The sequence below is a fragment of the Brassica napus genome, chromosome C7 (assembly GCF_020379485.1).
Source record: "Brassica napus cultivar Da-Ae chromosome C7, Da-Ae, whole genome shotgun sequence".
Taxonomy (NCBI): Eukaryota; Viridiplantae; Streptophyta; class Magnoliopsida; order Brassicales; family Brassicaceae; genus Brassica; species Brassica napus.
In genome coordinates, this window is record NC_063450.1 from 44,045,633 (window position 1) to 44,058,720 (window position 13,088).

The 13,088-nt window shown below is 36.4% G+C and overlaps 2 protein-coding genes and 1 pseudogene across 2 annotated transcripts; all 3 read right to left on the reverse strand.

The window, feature by feature from the left end:
* Window positions 1-1,265: 1,265 nt before the first annotated feature.
* LOC106412086 (metal-nicotianamine transporter YSL2) lies at window positions 1,266-4,651 on the reverse strand. The gene is made up of 6 exons (XM_013852976.3): window positions 3,806-4,651; window positions 3,553-3,725; window positions 3,379-3,476; window positions 3,158-3,292; window positions 2,765-3,072; window positions 1,266-2,378 (listed from the first exon to the last, which is right to left on the reverse strand). The coding sequence occupies exons 1-6, from the start codon at window positions 4,149-4,151 to the stop codon at window positions 1,438-1,440; spliced, it is 2,001 nt and encodes a 666-aa protein (XP_013708430.1). The 5' UTR covers window positions 4,152-4,651; the 3' UTR covers window positions 1,266-1,437.
* Window positions 4,652-4,932: 281 nt separating this feature from the next.
* On the reverse strand, window positions 4,933-8,770 carry LOC125589671 (annotated as a pseudogene).
* An 855-nt stretch (window positions 8,771-9,625) lies between these two features.
* Window positions 9,626-13,028, reverse strand: LOC106414922 (serine/threonine-protein kinase/endoribonuclease IRE1b). The gene is made up of 6 exons (XM_013855505.3): window positions 12,713-13,028; window positions 12,307-12,535; window positions 10,926-12,241; window positions 10,671-10,846; window positions 10,340-10,586; window positions 9,626-10,242 (listed from the first exon to the last, which is right to left on the reverse strand). The coding sequence occupies exons 1-6, from the start codon at window positions 12,844-12,846 to the stop codon at window positions 9,792-9,794; spliced, it is 2,553 nt and encodes an 850-aa protein (XP_013710959.2). The 5' UTR covers window positions 12,847-13,028; the 3' UTR covers window positions 9,626-9,791.
* Between the last annotated feature and the right edge of the window lie 60 nt (window positions 13,029-13,088).

A 13,088-nucleotide genomic window follows, 5' to 3' on the forward strand; every position in this document is an offset into this window, starting at 1 on the left:
TTATTTCCAGAGAAAGAAATATGATAGTAAGTGTGGTTGTACTCTTTTTCCTTATCATGGTTTTTTTTTTCCCATTGGGTTTTTCCATGACAAGGTTTTAACGAGGCAACAAAGAACATACAAAAGATAGACAACCAAAGAGAATGTTACAATTTGAGAGATGAAAATCTATCATTGTTCTAAAGGTTCTATGACTACTCATTCGAGGGGGAGCTTACGTAGTTGTACTCTTTTTACTTTTACTACGGTTTTTCCCATTGGGTTTTCCATGACTAGGTTTTTAACGAGGCACCACGTAATACAAGATGGATGATCAAGGGGGAGTGTTATAAATTAAGCATTGAAATGATCATCCAATTCTTTACCAAACTCAAGCACTATGATCATCCACTCCTTTACCAACTCAAGCACTATGATCATCTACTCATCAAACACTATGATCACCCACTCATTTACCAAATTAAGCACTATCTTTGTTATTTTATGTATTGTTGTTCACTATAAATACCATCACTCATCTCACTCTTTTGTACACCATAAACAAGAACAAGAGTTTATAATCAAAGAACCATTACATCTTCTTCTTCTTCCTTATAATAAACTCTCTCCCTCATATTAGTGTTATTTGCTTCCTACGGGTATTAAATTCTACTCTTATTTAAATTTCTCGATACTATAAATTATAAGTTATTTCATAACAAATGATAAACTATATTTGGTATTTTATCACTAATTATATCCTAAGGGTACTCGCATCGCATCGTAAGTCCCTTACAGCGTTTTTGACAAATTAAAAAATATTAGAAGATGAAAAAGTAAGAAAGAAAAAAAGCATAAAGAAAAAAGAGTAAGAGAGATATATGACTGGGAAGAAACTCTCAACCTTTGTAAAAGAGACCGTAATGACACATGGCGTTACGATATAGATTGTTTTTATTTAAATATTTAAAACTAATTAAATAACTAAATTGTGTACAAAATAATAATAATAAAGAGAAGAATTTTACCACTAATGATGCTCTAAGAATATTATTTGTTTGATTTAAACATATATTAGAAAGTCAAAATCATAGAGATTGAGGAGATTAAGGTCGTCCAAGCCTATTGTGCTAATCGATTTGTGGTAGTAGATTTGTGGTCGCGTTTCTGTCCTGTTCTCCTCCCCTTTTAACGAATAGTGATGTAATATTATCATCTAATAAAATCAGCTTTCTAATATAAGCTGGGACTGATTTTGGACCTTGTGCTAGGCCCATCTTCAAAGATAACCAAACTTTTTCTTTTCATTCTTATTCAAAATCAATAGGACGTAAGACATGTATATGTGGTTTACTTAAAACCCACTCTTTAACTGACTACTCCTAACCTAACCGCAGCTATTATACATTTCTTCAGCAATGAGTTTGGGTTCTGTCTGGATAAGTCTCTCCTTAGAGACTAGTGAGCTGGTGTGAAGTTCATACATATAGGTGGTCGAATCTTAGCCAGAGCCAACAGAGAAGAAGGCAGAATCCAAAGACCATCTCCACATATCAAACCTGAAGCAACTGCTGGAACCATAAACTCTGCCTTCTTGCGGTTCACTTTCTGCCAAATAAACACCACAAAGCTCCCAATACACATATCGATTGCAAACGAGCCACCAACCAAGAACGGTACAGCCATTGCCATAGGAAGTGGTATCCACTTCCCTACCTTCTCCGGCAAAAAATCTCTCGCCAGGTTAGCAGCAACCGCAAACGCAAAGAACCCGTAGCAAAGCTCGAGACAATTATGAGGGAGAGCAGAGAGACCTTGAACGCCAATAATAGCCATGTTTCTGTAGATGATAGCGTAAGGAGCCTTGTACTCACCGTCAGGGTTCCCAACATCAAACGCTTTGTAGAACAGGAAGAAAGTGAGCGGCGCAACCACGCAGCCTATCGCTGTCCCGATGGCTTGCGCCACAAGCATTGAGCGCGGCGAGGTTAAAGTTAGATGTCCCGTTTTGAAATCGTGCATCAAGTCGGCAGAGACGGAGACTATCGATTTGATGAGTCCACAAGCGACCATTCCCGCCACCACACCATCTTTTTCGCCAGCCAATGCTGCCATCACGAAGAGAGCCGCTTTACCGTAGTTGTAAGCCATGTTCATGTCGGTTAAACCGGCTCCGTATGCGTTACAGAAGCTGAGAGACGGCGCGAGGAGGTAAGCTACGAGGACGAAGTACCATTTGAGCTGAGGGAACATTAGAGGGATCGCAACGATGGAGACGAGTGAGAAGAATAAGTATCCCACACAAGCCATCCATAACGGAATGCTCTCACGAACAAACACTTCGTTCTCTCGTTTCAACCTTTCAGATTCCTTTGTGCCTTCTCCTGGAACTTCTGCCACTGAAAAACAATGGGTTATTATATATCTTCACATCAAACCGGACCGACCAATGGCTAGACCAGGTTGGACCAGAAACGTAGTTAAATTGGGTATTAAAGTTATTGAACCGGATAAAAACCATTATAACTATTAAAAATTTGGATGAACAAAAAAAAGTAGTTGGTAATTTTGATGTTTTATATTTGTTATTTATTCATGTTCTAATTATGAATCATACTTACTATTATTACTTTTAAATTTATATATTAGAGACTAATATATATGCAAAATTTGTGAACTAGATTTGATCTGGTTGAACCATATTAAACCGTGATCCAAATAATTATCCAATTTACTTCCAGTCTGGTTTTAAAAGATTGCATCAAACAGTATCTTGATAACTTACATGTGTTGATGGTGTTGGTTTTGGAGAGTCTAGAGTGAAAGTTTCTTGCGGTGAAAATGAGTATTTTGAGGAAGTTATAAAGCCCATCTCCTAAGATCAACGCAATGCATATAAAAACCTTGTAACCGTTTAAGCTCTTCATGCTGCTCTCTGGCAAAGTAGCGGGGAACCATTCTCCTTTGAGGTTTGCTATCAGTGGCCACATTATTCCCCACGAGAGGATTGCACCAAAGAGCAACGATAGATTCACCAAATGTGAACAGATCATCCCAGCTCCAACGTATGTCATACTAAAGTCGAAGAAAAAACTGTATCCCCCACAAAGAAATAAAACGTTTTAATCAAAACTTGATGATAAGGCTACAAAAACAGAGGAAACAGAGCAAAACTCACGATTTTTTCCAAGCTTGTAATCCAAAAGTAGGGAACTGAGAGAAGCCACATGAGTCTCCACCTGAGTAGAACCATCCAAAGAATGCCCAAAAGAAACTCAAGCAAAACGATTTTATAAAACCACGAATCTGTTTCCTATAAGAAGAAAAAACAAGAATCATCAATAAATATCCAATAATTTATAGTGGAGAAAAGGATTCAAGAACATATATAACACATACTTGGCTGTCTTGTCTCCTTTGCTAGTGTGAAACCCATTGATAAGAACAGCAGTTGCTGTCCCACTAGGATAAGTGAGCTTATAGTCTATGATCATCACCTGTTTTTCAACACCATTTCATAATCAGCACTCACGCTATAGCATCAACATAACTCCTAAGAAAGTCACTAATTACCTTTCGAAGAGGTACCAATACAACTAGTCCAATGAAGCTAGTAACAAAGAGGAATGACGTCATCCACCCAACACCAGGCTCCTTGATACCACGAGGATTGTTTCCTTGTGTGTTCACTCCTGTTAGCTCGTATGTTCTTCTATTTAAACCCAACAAGTACGACGCAAATCCACCTACATAACCAAACTTAGTCTAATATTTTGTATATATAATAATTAAACGTTGTTGTTTTTTTTATGGCAATGAAAAGAACCTGCAAGAGCGATGCTGTAACAAGCAACAGCACAAGTCTGAGCGATGGTGTTTTCTTGGCGTGTGAAAGGAGTGGTGACGATTCCTGCTTTCTGGAGGATCTTGGTCCATGATTTGAGGAAGACGAAGGCTAGAAGCGCTGATGAGATATTGAGATTCGGTACGAGTCCTGTCGTTAGGTTTAGCTTCAGACAGATGACACTGTACACGATTCCGATGAATACACTCGCGACGATGGAACGAACCGTGATCTGTTTCCTCCACGGAGGTGGTTTCCTCGAATCTGTAGACTCGTCGTCTTCGTAACATTGGTTGTGTTCTCTCTCGACACTCCTCTCGTTTTCCATTCTGAAAGTCAAGAAAACTACAAATCGATTGGTTTGCTTGTGGCACACGGTAGGTGAATTTCAAGATCCGGGAGAGGAAGAGGATTCCAAGAGACGGATTTTCACGTAAGATCCAAGAAGAAGAAGAGAGAATCGCATTTTAACGAACGTTGAATTGGTAAAGAGATTTATAGAAGAATGAAATTGAATGAAGAGAGAGAGAGAGGAGGAGGAGGAAGAAAAGTGTACTGCATGGAAGTACAAATTAGGGTTTGTATTTTTTTATGACAGTACAGAAAGAACATAGGTGTGATTTCAAAGTGTCGTAAACTTAATATGAGGAAAGTACACGCGTATCGGAGTAAAACAGACAAAGCTGGAGATATGGTTGTTTGGTCTGATTACCAAACCTTGCATTGCATGTAATAATATAATTTATTTCGTTTTTTATTATTTAGTATCCACCATAATAGGGAAGAAGAGATCGTACACAATTCTTAGCCCAAAAAAAAGAGATCGTACACAATTCCAAAATGTGTTTTTCTCCCTCCGTTTCGATTTAATTGTCGTTGTAGGGAAAAAAATTTCTTTCAAAATAAACATCGTTTTAGAGTTTCAATGCAAAATTTATTAAAAAGATTATCCACTTTATTTTTCTGTTGGTTGAAATATGGTTAGGTGTATAAGTGATTGTATTTTTGTTTTGGAAACATACAAAATCATATGTTTTCTTAATCCGTGTGCATAAACCTATAATGACAACTAAAATGAAACGGTAGAAATATTTTATTTTAATATAAAATAGGGAAAAATTTGGAGTCCCTTGAAAGTGTCGACAGTAACCCCACAAAGGTGAAAGGCACTGACTTTAGTGGGTGGGTGCATCTTTGACTTCAGTTGCTACCTGATTTGTCCCATCGAAGTTTTTATGTGTCGTCGGTTTCTTTTCCCATAAGAATTGTTTTCAATCGATATTCTCATCCAACTATAGTTGTTCAAAATATTCCAAAGTAACTTTCGTAACAATTTTTTGGGGAAAATTAGAAGATATATCCATCAAGTGAAGTAAAATTAAGTGAATGACCATCCAATTTTGGCTATCATATTAATTAACTCTTTTTAGATTGTTACAGTGGAGTCTGTTGAAAACAATATTCAACTGTTAAATAGACACAAACGAGATGTTGAATTAATTGTTAAATCTAATATGGATTAAATTTTGAAAACATGGAAAGAGGAGAGAGACAAGACATGTGCCAGTTTGGTAACAGTTATTGATACTCCATCAGTTTATTCTGTTTCCGAAAATAAAATTTTTTAAATTTTTTTAGATTTTCTATATTGTTAATGTACTTTTTATACTTTTGAAAAACATTAATTTAGAATATTTGAATTGATTAAATTTCATTGGTGAAAATTTATTGGAAATTGTATAATAAAATAAAAATTAAATTAAATTATAAATATTTATTAAATTCTTAATAAACATACATACTCTAAAAAATCTTACTTTCGAGAACCGAAGGAGTAATTTTTTGTATTTGTTTTTCATCCTAATGGTTTATAACTCATATTTATATAGTAAATAAATTTAATTTTTCATTTTGTTTTATATCAAAAGTTATTAATTCTATTTGATTTGGATATGAAACAAAAAAAAAATTTACCATGATTTAGTTAATTTTTAATGAATGATTATGTGGAAAAAAAACTGATGTGTAATATTTAAAAGTAAAAAGTGGGTATTGAATTTATCAAACCATTATATATATAGCCCTAAGAGATAGTTAGCAGGGCTGGCCCAGGAAAGAAAGCAAACAGTGCATCTGCTCGGGATCCATCCTAAAAAATAATAAAATTTAATGATAAAAGGGTTTCCCAAATTTTTGAGCCCATAATTTTTTTTATCATATACAATTCATTAAAAAAAATAATCCGTTTCACAATGTAAGTAGTTTAGACTAAAAACACTAATATTAAAAAAGTTTGATATTTTAAAAAAATAATATTTAATTAATTAGTTCAACCAATTATAAAAATTTTGATATTATTTGATTGGTTACACTATACCCAATAAATATAAAAGTTATCTAGATATTTGGAAACTAATTACATTTTGAAACAAAAAAAATTTCTTTAAACTAGTTACAATAAATAAAAACGGAGGGAGTATAATTTTGCCCCGATAGTTAGTTAGGTTCGGATTACCACCAAATCATATGACTTACACATTTACCTTCATACAAAACTTAACACTAACAACTAATATCATCATCGTCATCCAAAAAGGATATTCTAACAAACTATGGGCATACTTTTAAGAACTTTACTTCAAGCATCAGCATACGTATAAACCATTCCACATTTCTAGAACTGGTATATTCTTTACACTTTTGTGAAAATGAAATCAATACTAGTTGCATATATAGTTCTCTAGATTAATTTTACTTTGAAGTAGAATATATTTTTTTATTGCTACTTAATACTAGTATGTATATTGAAGTGAGAAAACCAATTATTTTGATATATATAATATGTCTGGTATGATTAACCAAACAATTTACGTGAAATATGATTACGGAGGTATGCTAATTAACTGAATACAAAATATCTTATCAAAGACTAAATGTAGGTGATTTCCATAATGGTAAATTAAAATCACAGTGAATTGCTGGGCAAACTCCATGATTAAGCACTGACAATGTCATAGATTATCTATATTATCAGAAGAAATAAAAAAAGGCTAACAAAACAAATGACCCAACAACACCATAATGCATCAGAAAGAAACAAATCAAGAGGGGATAAACCACTGAGCGTCCTTTAGTTTAAACTTGGAGGAGAGGGTGGGAAAGCGTTTGATGCTCTTTGTTGCAAGGTTGTAGACACAAATGTCGAGGAATGAAAGTGGTATGAGACGGAAGCGGTCATCACGGGTGAAATAGATGGAGTTTGGCTCGATACCAAATGTGGCGTCAGCAGGCACGGTGATACCCAAATCTAGAAACAGTGCCTCATCCCCTAGAGAATCCACCTCAACAAGACAGGGCTTGTAGGTCTCGGGGTCCAGATCTTTAAGTTGCCTCTTGTACACGCCGAACATCCTATGCTTTTCAAAGGTAGTAGTAGACTCGTAAGTGTAGTTATGGACCAACAAAACCGCTCCTGATCTTGTAACAACAGCAATGTTATAGCTTTCTGAGATGACCTTAAATGCTCTCATTCGTTCCTCTTCTTCTGCACTTGGAAATGGCTTATACCATGTAAACATGGGTTGCTCGATGACATCCTCAAAACCGTCTTTTCCAGACAAATCTATGTGCGGGAGTAAAGACGTAAAGGTTATAGCCATTGAGCACCATATCATCTTGGCCTTTAAAAAACACGTTAACACCAACCCGTGTCTGAATCTCACTGTAACGATCATCCCCTTTCTTGCAAAACCGAATAAAGTCACATCTGTCGAAACGACACACGACAACGTAGTCTCTCGTCTCCTCGTCCACCCACACTACACCTCTCAGTTTTTCCGCAGATTTACGAATCCCAGCAGAATTTCCAACCAACGCCTCGTTAAAATCTCCATCTCCTAATGGCTCAAGACTATGAACGCAACCCTCGCACGACACCAGCTCTAGACGTGGAAGATCTATCTTCTCATCGCTAAACACATCTACGATATAGAGATTGGATTGAGAATCCGCCACAAGGAACCACTTACCTGAGTTTCCGAGGAATCGACACCCTGAAAAGTCCCTTCTCGGCACGTAAACCCTATCTTCCTCTGGGTTGTAGAGACGACAACCACCCTCTTCTGGAGAGAGCAACAGCAATGGAGATGATCCACCTTTTGGCCCTAACGTTTGCTTGGAACACAAGTACCAGTTCGAACATACCATCTTAGCCTTGTAGAAATCCATAAAACTCAAACGTTCGAACAGAGATCTCAAGATGTCCACTGGGAGGTCTGACCAGCGGCCGGAATCAAGAGTCTCCATGGTTTGTTGCTGAGAACGTTTTCTCCCTGATTTACTTATTAAAATATCCTTCCTTAAAAAAAAAAAAATAATCCTTCCTTCTTTTTACCTGTTTATTTATTTTTTGTTTTCTCAGTATAATTAATTACAAATTTCAATTCTTTAGTAAAAAATATTTTCTAGATTTTGTTCTACATTAGATAAGATGTAGATAATGATAGATTTAAACATAAAAATAATTAATAACAATTATATAAAGAAATATTCCATAGAAAGAAAACAAAAGTGCACGATTTTAAAAATAAGAAATTTCTAGTTATAAATTATAACGCGATTTAAAGCCCCATCAGTGGTAAAAATAATTATCTTTACCAATATAATAAAAAAAAATTAGGTGAATAGTTAAATTAAACAGAAAATTGTATAAATCAGTGAAATTAAAACAAGTGTTTCAAGAGGTTCTCAATTTTTATTTTGACACTCACTCATACACTTTTATTACTTTTAAGCAATGTTTTTAAATCCGACCCGGACGATTTACCGGATCGTTGGGTCACTGGGTCGACCGCGGGCGAACCGCGGGTTAATAAATGAATTAATTTTATTATATAATAATATATCAGCTATTAAATAAAAATATAGAAACTAAAGTTTAATATTTTTTAAATGTTTTTATAAACATAAAATAATAGTTTGGATATGTATATTTTTATGTTTAATAACATTCATAAAATACTTAACTTTAATTTCTATATTTTTATTTTCATTTGATATACAAAATATCAAAAAATAGTTTAGACTATTTATAATTTTTTCTAACAAGGTAAGAGTTATGACATCTAAAAAAATCAAGACATAAAATTTATAAATATTTAAATGTTTAATGTGAATAATAAATTAAATTTCAAATACAAAATAAACCAAAAGTAAAAAATTATAAATTATCAATAACGGAAATAAATAAACACCAAATCACATCAACTAGTTTTGGTTCTCTCTACCATCGTTCACTTTATTTTCTTCAAGTGACATGGTAAAATCTTCATTAAAATCTAAAAATCACAAATATAAAACTGAAAAGGAAAAACATAACTTTTTTTGTCAGTATATAACTTTTTAATTAGAAATTTAGAATATAAAACATAATTAAAAATTAAAAAAAAAAGTAAAAATTATTTATTGGTTCAACCAGTGGTTCAACAGGTATCAGATTCCGGGTTCTACTGAGTTTTTGTAGGTTTTTGCGGGTTTCTAAATATTAAGTTTTTCACAAAACTCAAACCGGATTTTTTTTGGGTTGCCGGATTTACCGGTTCAACCGCGGATCCGGATCGGGTTTCAAAACACTGCTTTTAAGTTATTTTATTCTTGACAGACCCATTAAAACCCTCAATGTGGGTGCTGTTAACCAACTGATTGGGCGTGGGCGTGTTCAAAAAGAAAAAAGACTGCTTGCGCAAGAAGCAACTCCTCCTTTCCTCGTCAACTTTGCATTTAGATTGAAATTGGTTATGCATCTGGATTTAAAAACCAACTTGCTAAAACAACATCGCGTGCATTTACAACAACATACAATAGTAACACATGTTTGTTTTTCTTTTTATCAGATTAAATCTATTATACATAGTCTAAAAAAAAAAAAAATCTATTATACATAGTCAACAAAAGAAGACAAAAGAGAAACCTAGAATACAGAGGTCTTAGAGTACTTGAAAAAGAACTCTTCGTTGTTACAGTAATTAAATAAAACAGTATAAACCTGAATCAACAGTTTTGGGAACCTGCTTGAGAAGTACCGATCAAACCCTTCAGGTACACTCCCAAGTAGTTCCTGTAACTCACCAGGAAGCTCTCTATAATGATTCAGCTTGTTCCTTATGACCCTCAACAAGTCCCTGATGCTGTCAAACTTGTACCGCCTGTAACGCCCGATGTTGTCTAGGAATATACTATCCAACTTCTCATCCCACCTCCCGTTCAGAGTAACCGCTGCTGTGCTTTCAAGTGCAGCCAAGAGCTGTGACCCTTCTTCTCGGTTCTCCAGTTCGACTCTATCGCTTGCATCCCGGAGAAAAGACAGTCTCATGTCAGCGTTCCAGAACAATGGATGGTGCAGAACTTCTTGTGCTGTCGGTCTGCATTTTCACAAACCAAAAGTAAATCTTGATACACTAACCCCAGATAGAGATAGATGAACAGAGACCATAGAGAGAAGATGATTTATTTCTTTACCTCAAAATTGGATTAGGATGCAGAAGACCAGAGAGAAGATGAACAGCTTCTGGAATACTCTCAATCAAGAAAAGATCTTTTCTATCATTCAAAATGTTTATATCCCTCTCAAAATTATCCCCATAAGGATGTTTGCCTGCAGTCATGCAGAAAAAGAGTACACATCCTAAACCGAAGAGATCAACTGCTCTAGTTTGTCGCTCATTGCGGAGTTGCTCAGGTGCTTGCCACCCAGAACTTCCAGAACCTATCATTATTATAAAGAAAAATTAATTTCATTTTCTGTTTATGTCACTATATTGTATCATCCAAAGGCTTCAAAGATTCTTACCAGTTGAGTTTCTAGTCAGTGCACTTGTGTCGGCTGGCAAACGTTTGCTAATACCCATATCTGATAGCTTTGCGCACAGAGATGAGTTGTTCTTAACAATCAACACATTTTGAGGCTTTAGATCTCTATGTATGATTCCTATATCATGCAAATGAACTAGACCAGCTACTATATCCCTGTGACATAAACATACAAGAAAAAATCAGAACGCTGCAACCTTTTTTGATTTTAAGTGTTGAGAAAAGCTAAACTAACCTCATTAGCTTCAACAAAACAGGAGAAGGATGTCCGTTCCCCTTCCACAGTTCAACTCCATTATCAACGACTGAAGCCGTTGGACTCTCAAGGAGTCCAGAGGAAGCATGTATGAGATCGTTTAAGCTACAAGCGCACCGTTCCAACGAGATATAGATAAAATGCTCGTCTTGGTCAACCGCGTACCACCGGACGATATTTGGATGCTTGTCTGAAGCCATGAGATTCAAAATCTCCTTCTGAGCCACATCGTGATGTGTTTGTACTAGACGCTTAACCGCTACAAGACGGCCTTCGTAGGATCCTTCAAGGACAACGGTTCCATTGCTTCCTTTAGCAATCTCCTTGTTGGAAACAAACAGTTTGCCAACTCTATATCCCTCCAGTGCGTTATTGTTAAGGTCAGGGAAGCTTATACGTAGCTTTTTCTCGTTCTCTTCGAATGAGAGATCTTTGTTCCCTCCAGATATGTTCCCAGTCTTCTTCTGAACAGCCTTTACAGTCCCATTTTTCTTAGGCTTTTTCTTCTTAGGTGCCACTATAGGCACTTCAGACACGGAAGGTTCCTTGTTCCATTTGCTTTGCCTTATACGACGAAAGACAAGTCCACAGACAGAAAGAACAGAGACACAAAAGCCGATAAGCAGGACAATCAACTTGCTAGCGAAGCCCTTCTTTGTAGTGCTTCCATCATTACCATCAGTGATCTGATGTATTGTAGTCTCGGCGAGAGGAAGGGAGAGGACTCGCTCAGCCTCTTTGTTGCTCGGAAGTGCCAAAGGATTCCCATTCCCAGGAGCCAACTGATTCTGCTTCCTATCTGGAACCGCTAGATACAACGCTCCATCAAGAAAACCAACTCTCGGAAACAGTTTCTCAAAGTTATAATCACGGAACCGCATCACAGTAGCGTTTACCATCGACAACCCACCACCACCACCACCACCACCACCAATGAGCTGTACGCTCTCATGATGCTGTAGTTTAGCTTCCATCTCAGCGTAAGAAACACTCCACAAAACATCTCCAAACTTCGACACACACTGGAGTTTAAAATCTCTCCTCTCGACGTAAACCATCTCCGGAAGATGCTCTTGACCCAACACCACCGGAGCTTCTTTAGACAGAACAATAGCCTTGTCTTTACCATTCTGAACTACCGAGTTAGTAGTATACAGATCGTCCACTCTGTACCTAGTAACCAACTCTCCAGTCCTCCCGTCCAGTAGAAACACAGACGTGTCCTTCTTCCCCAAAACAATCCTATCCGTCAACGAGTAAGGCAAGCTTCCAATAAACTCGGAAGCATCCACTATCTGAAATAAAAAGAAGATTTCTTTAATAAAGATCATATGAGACTAACAAAAGTTGTTATTAATACCTCTTTAGTGCGGTTCCCTTCTCGTATAGAGGTTTTGTAAAGGTTCCAATCTTTATCACAATCCATGTAAAAGTCATCACTGAGCAAAGGCGCACGTTCGCCACCATGATAGTGAGGAGCCTTGTAGGATGAGTAGATAGGCTCGTTGGTGTCGAAAGTCCAATCAACTTTCCGAGAAGACTTGTCCACCAATGAGATAGCTCCATCGACCGTAGCTACCAACACATAACTACAAATAAATCACAATCAAGATGCCAACTTTTAGATTGGAATCACTGGGAAAATGACTTAAGTAACAAACCCACATGATCAAAATCAGATTTTGACATTCGCAAAATAAAATTAGATTCAATAAAGTTGAAGTCAACAGATCGAATCGATTAAACCGGATCAGAGAGAGACTAACCGGTCGGGTTGGGAGATTTGATTGGAGACGGATTTGTCGGAGAATTTGGAGAGTTCGGATCCCTTGAGACTGTGGGCGAATGGAGAAACGAGGAGGAAGACGATCAGATCAAGTAGTGCGGATCCTCCTCTCATCGCTGTGAAACCATGAAATGTCTTCTCTGAGATTTAGAGAAAAACAACGAATTGGATTCAGCTGCAGGGATCGAGGGTTGGGGGTTTATTGCCGATTTATCAAACGGAGAAGAAAGTGATTTCTTTTTGTAGGGATAACGCGAAACTTGCTGTCGGAATAGAAAAATGTTGACAGGTCTAAAGAGAGAGAATCTATAGATCCCCCAAATCAAGCTCGAATAATGGATAGTAACAGACTTTGA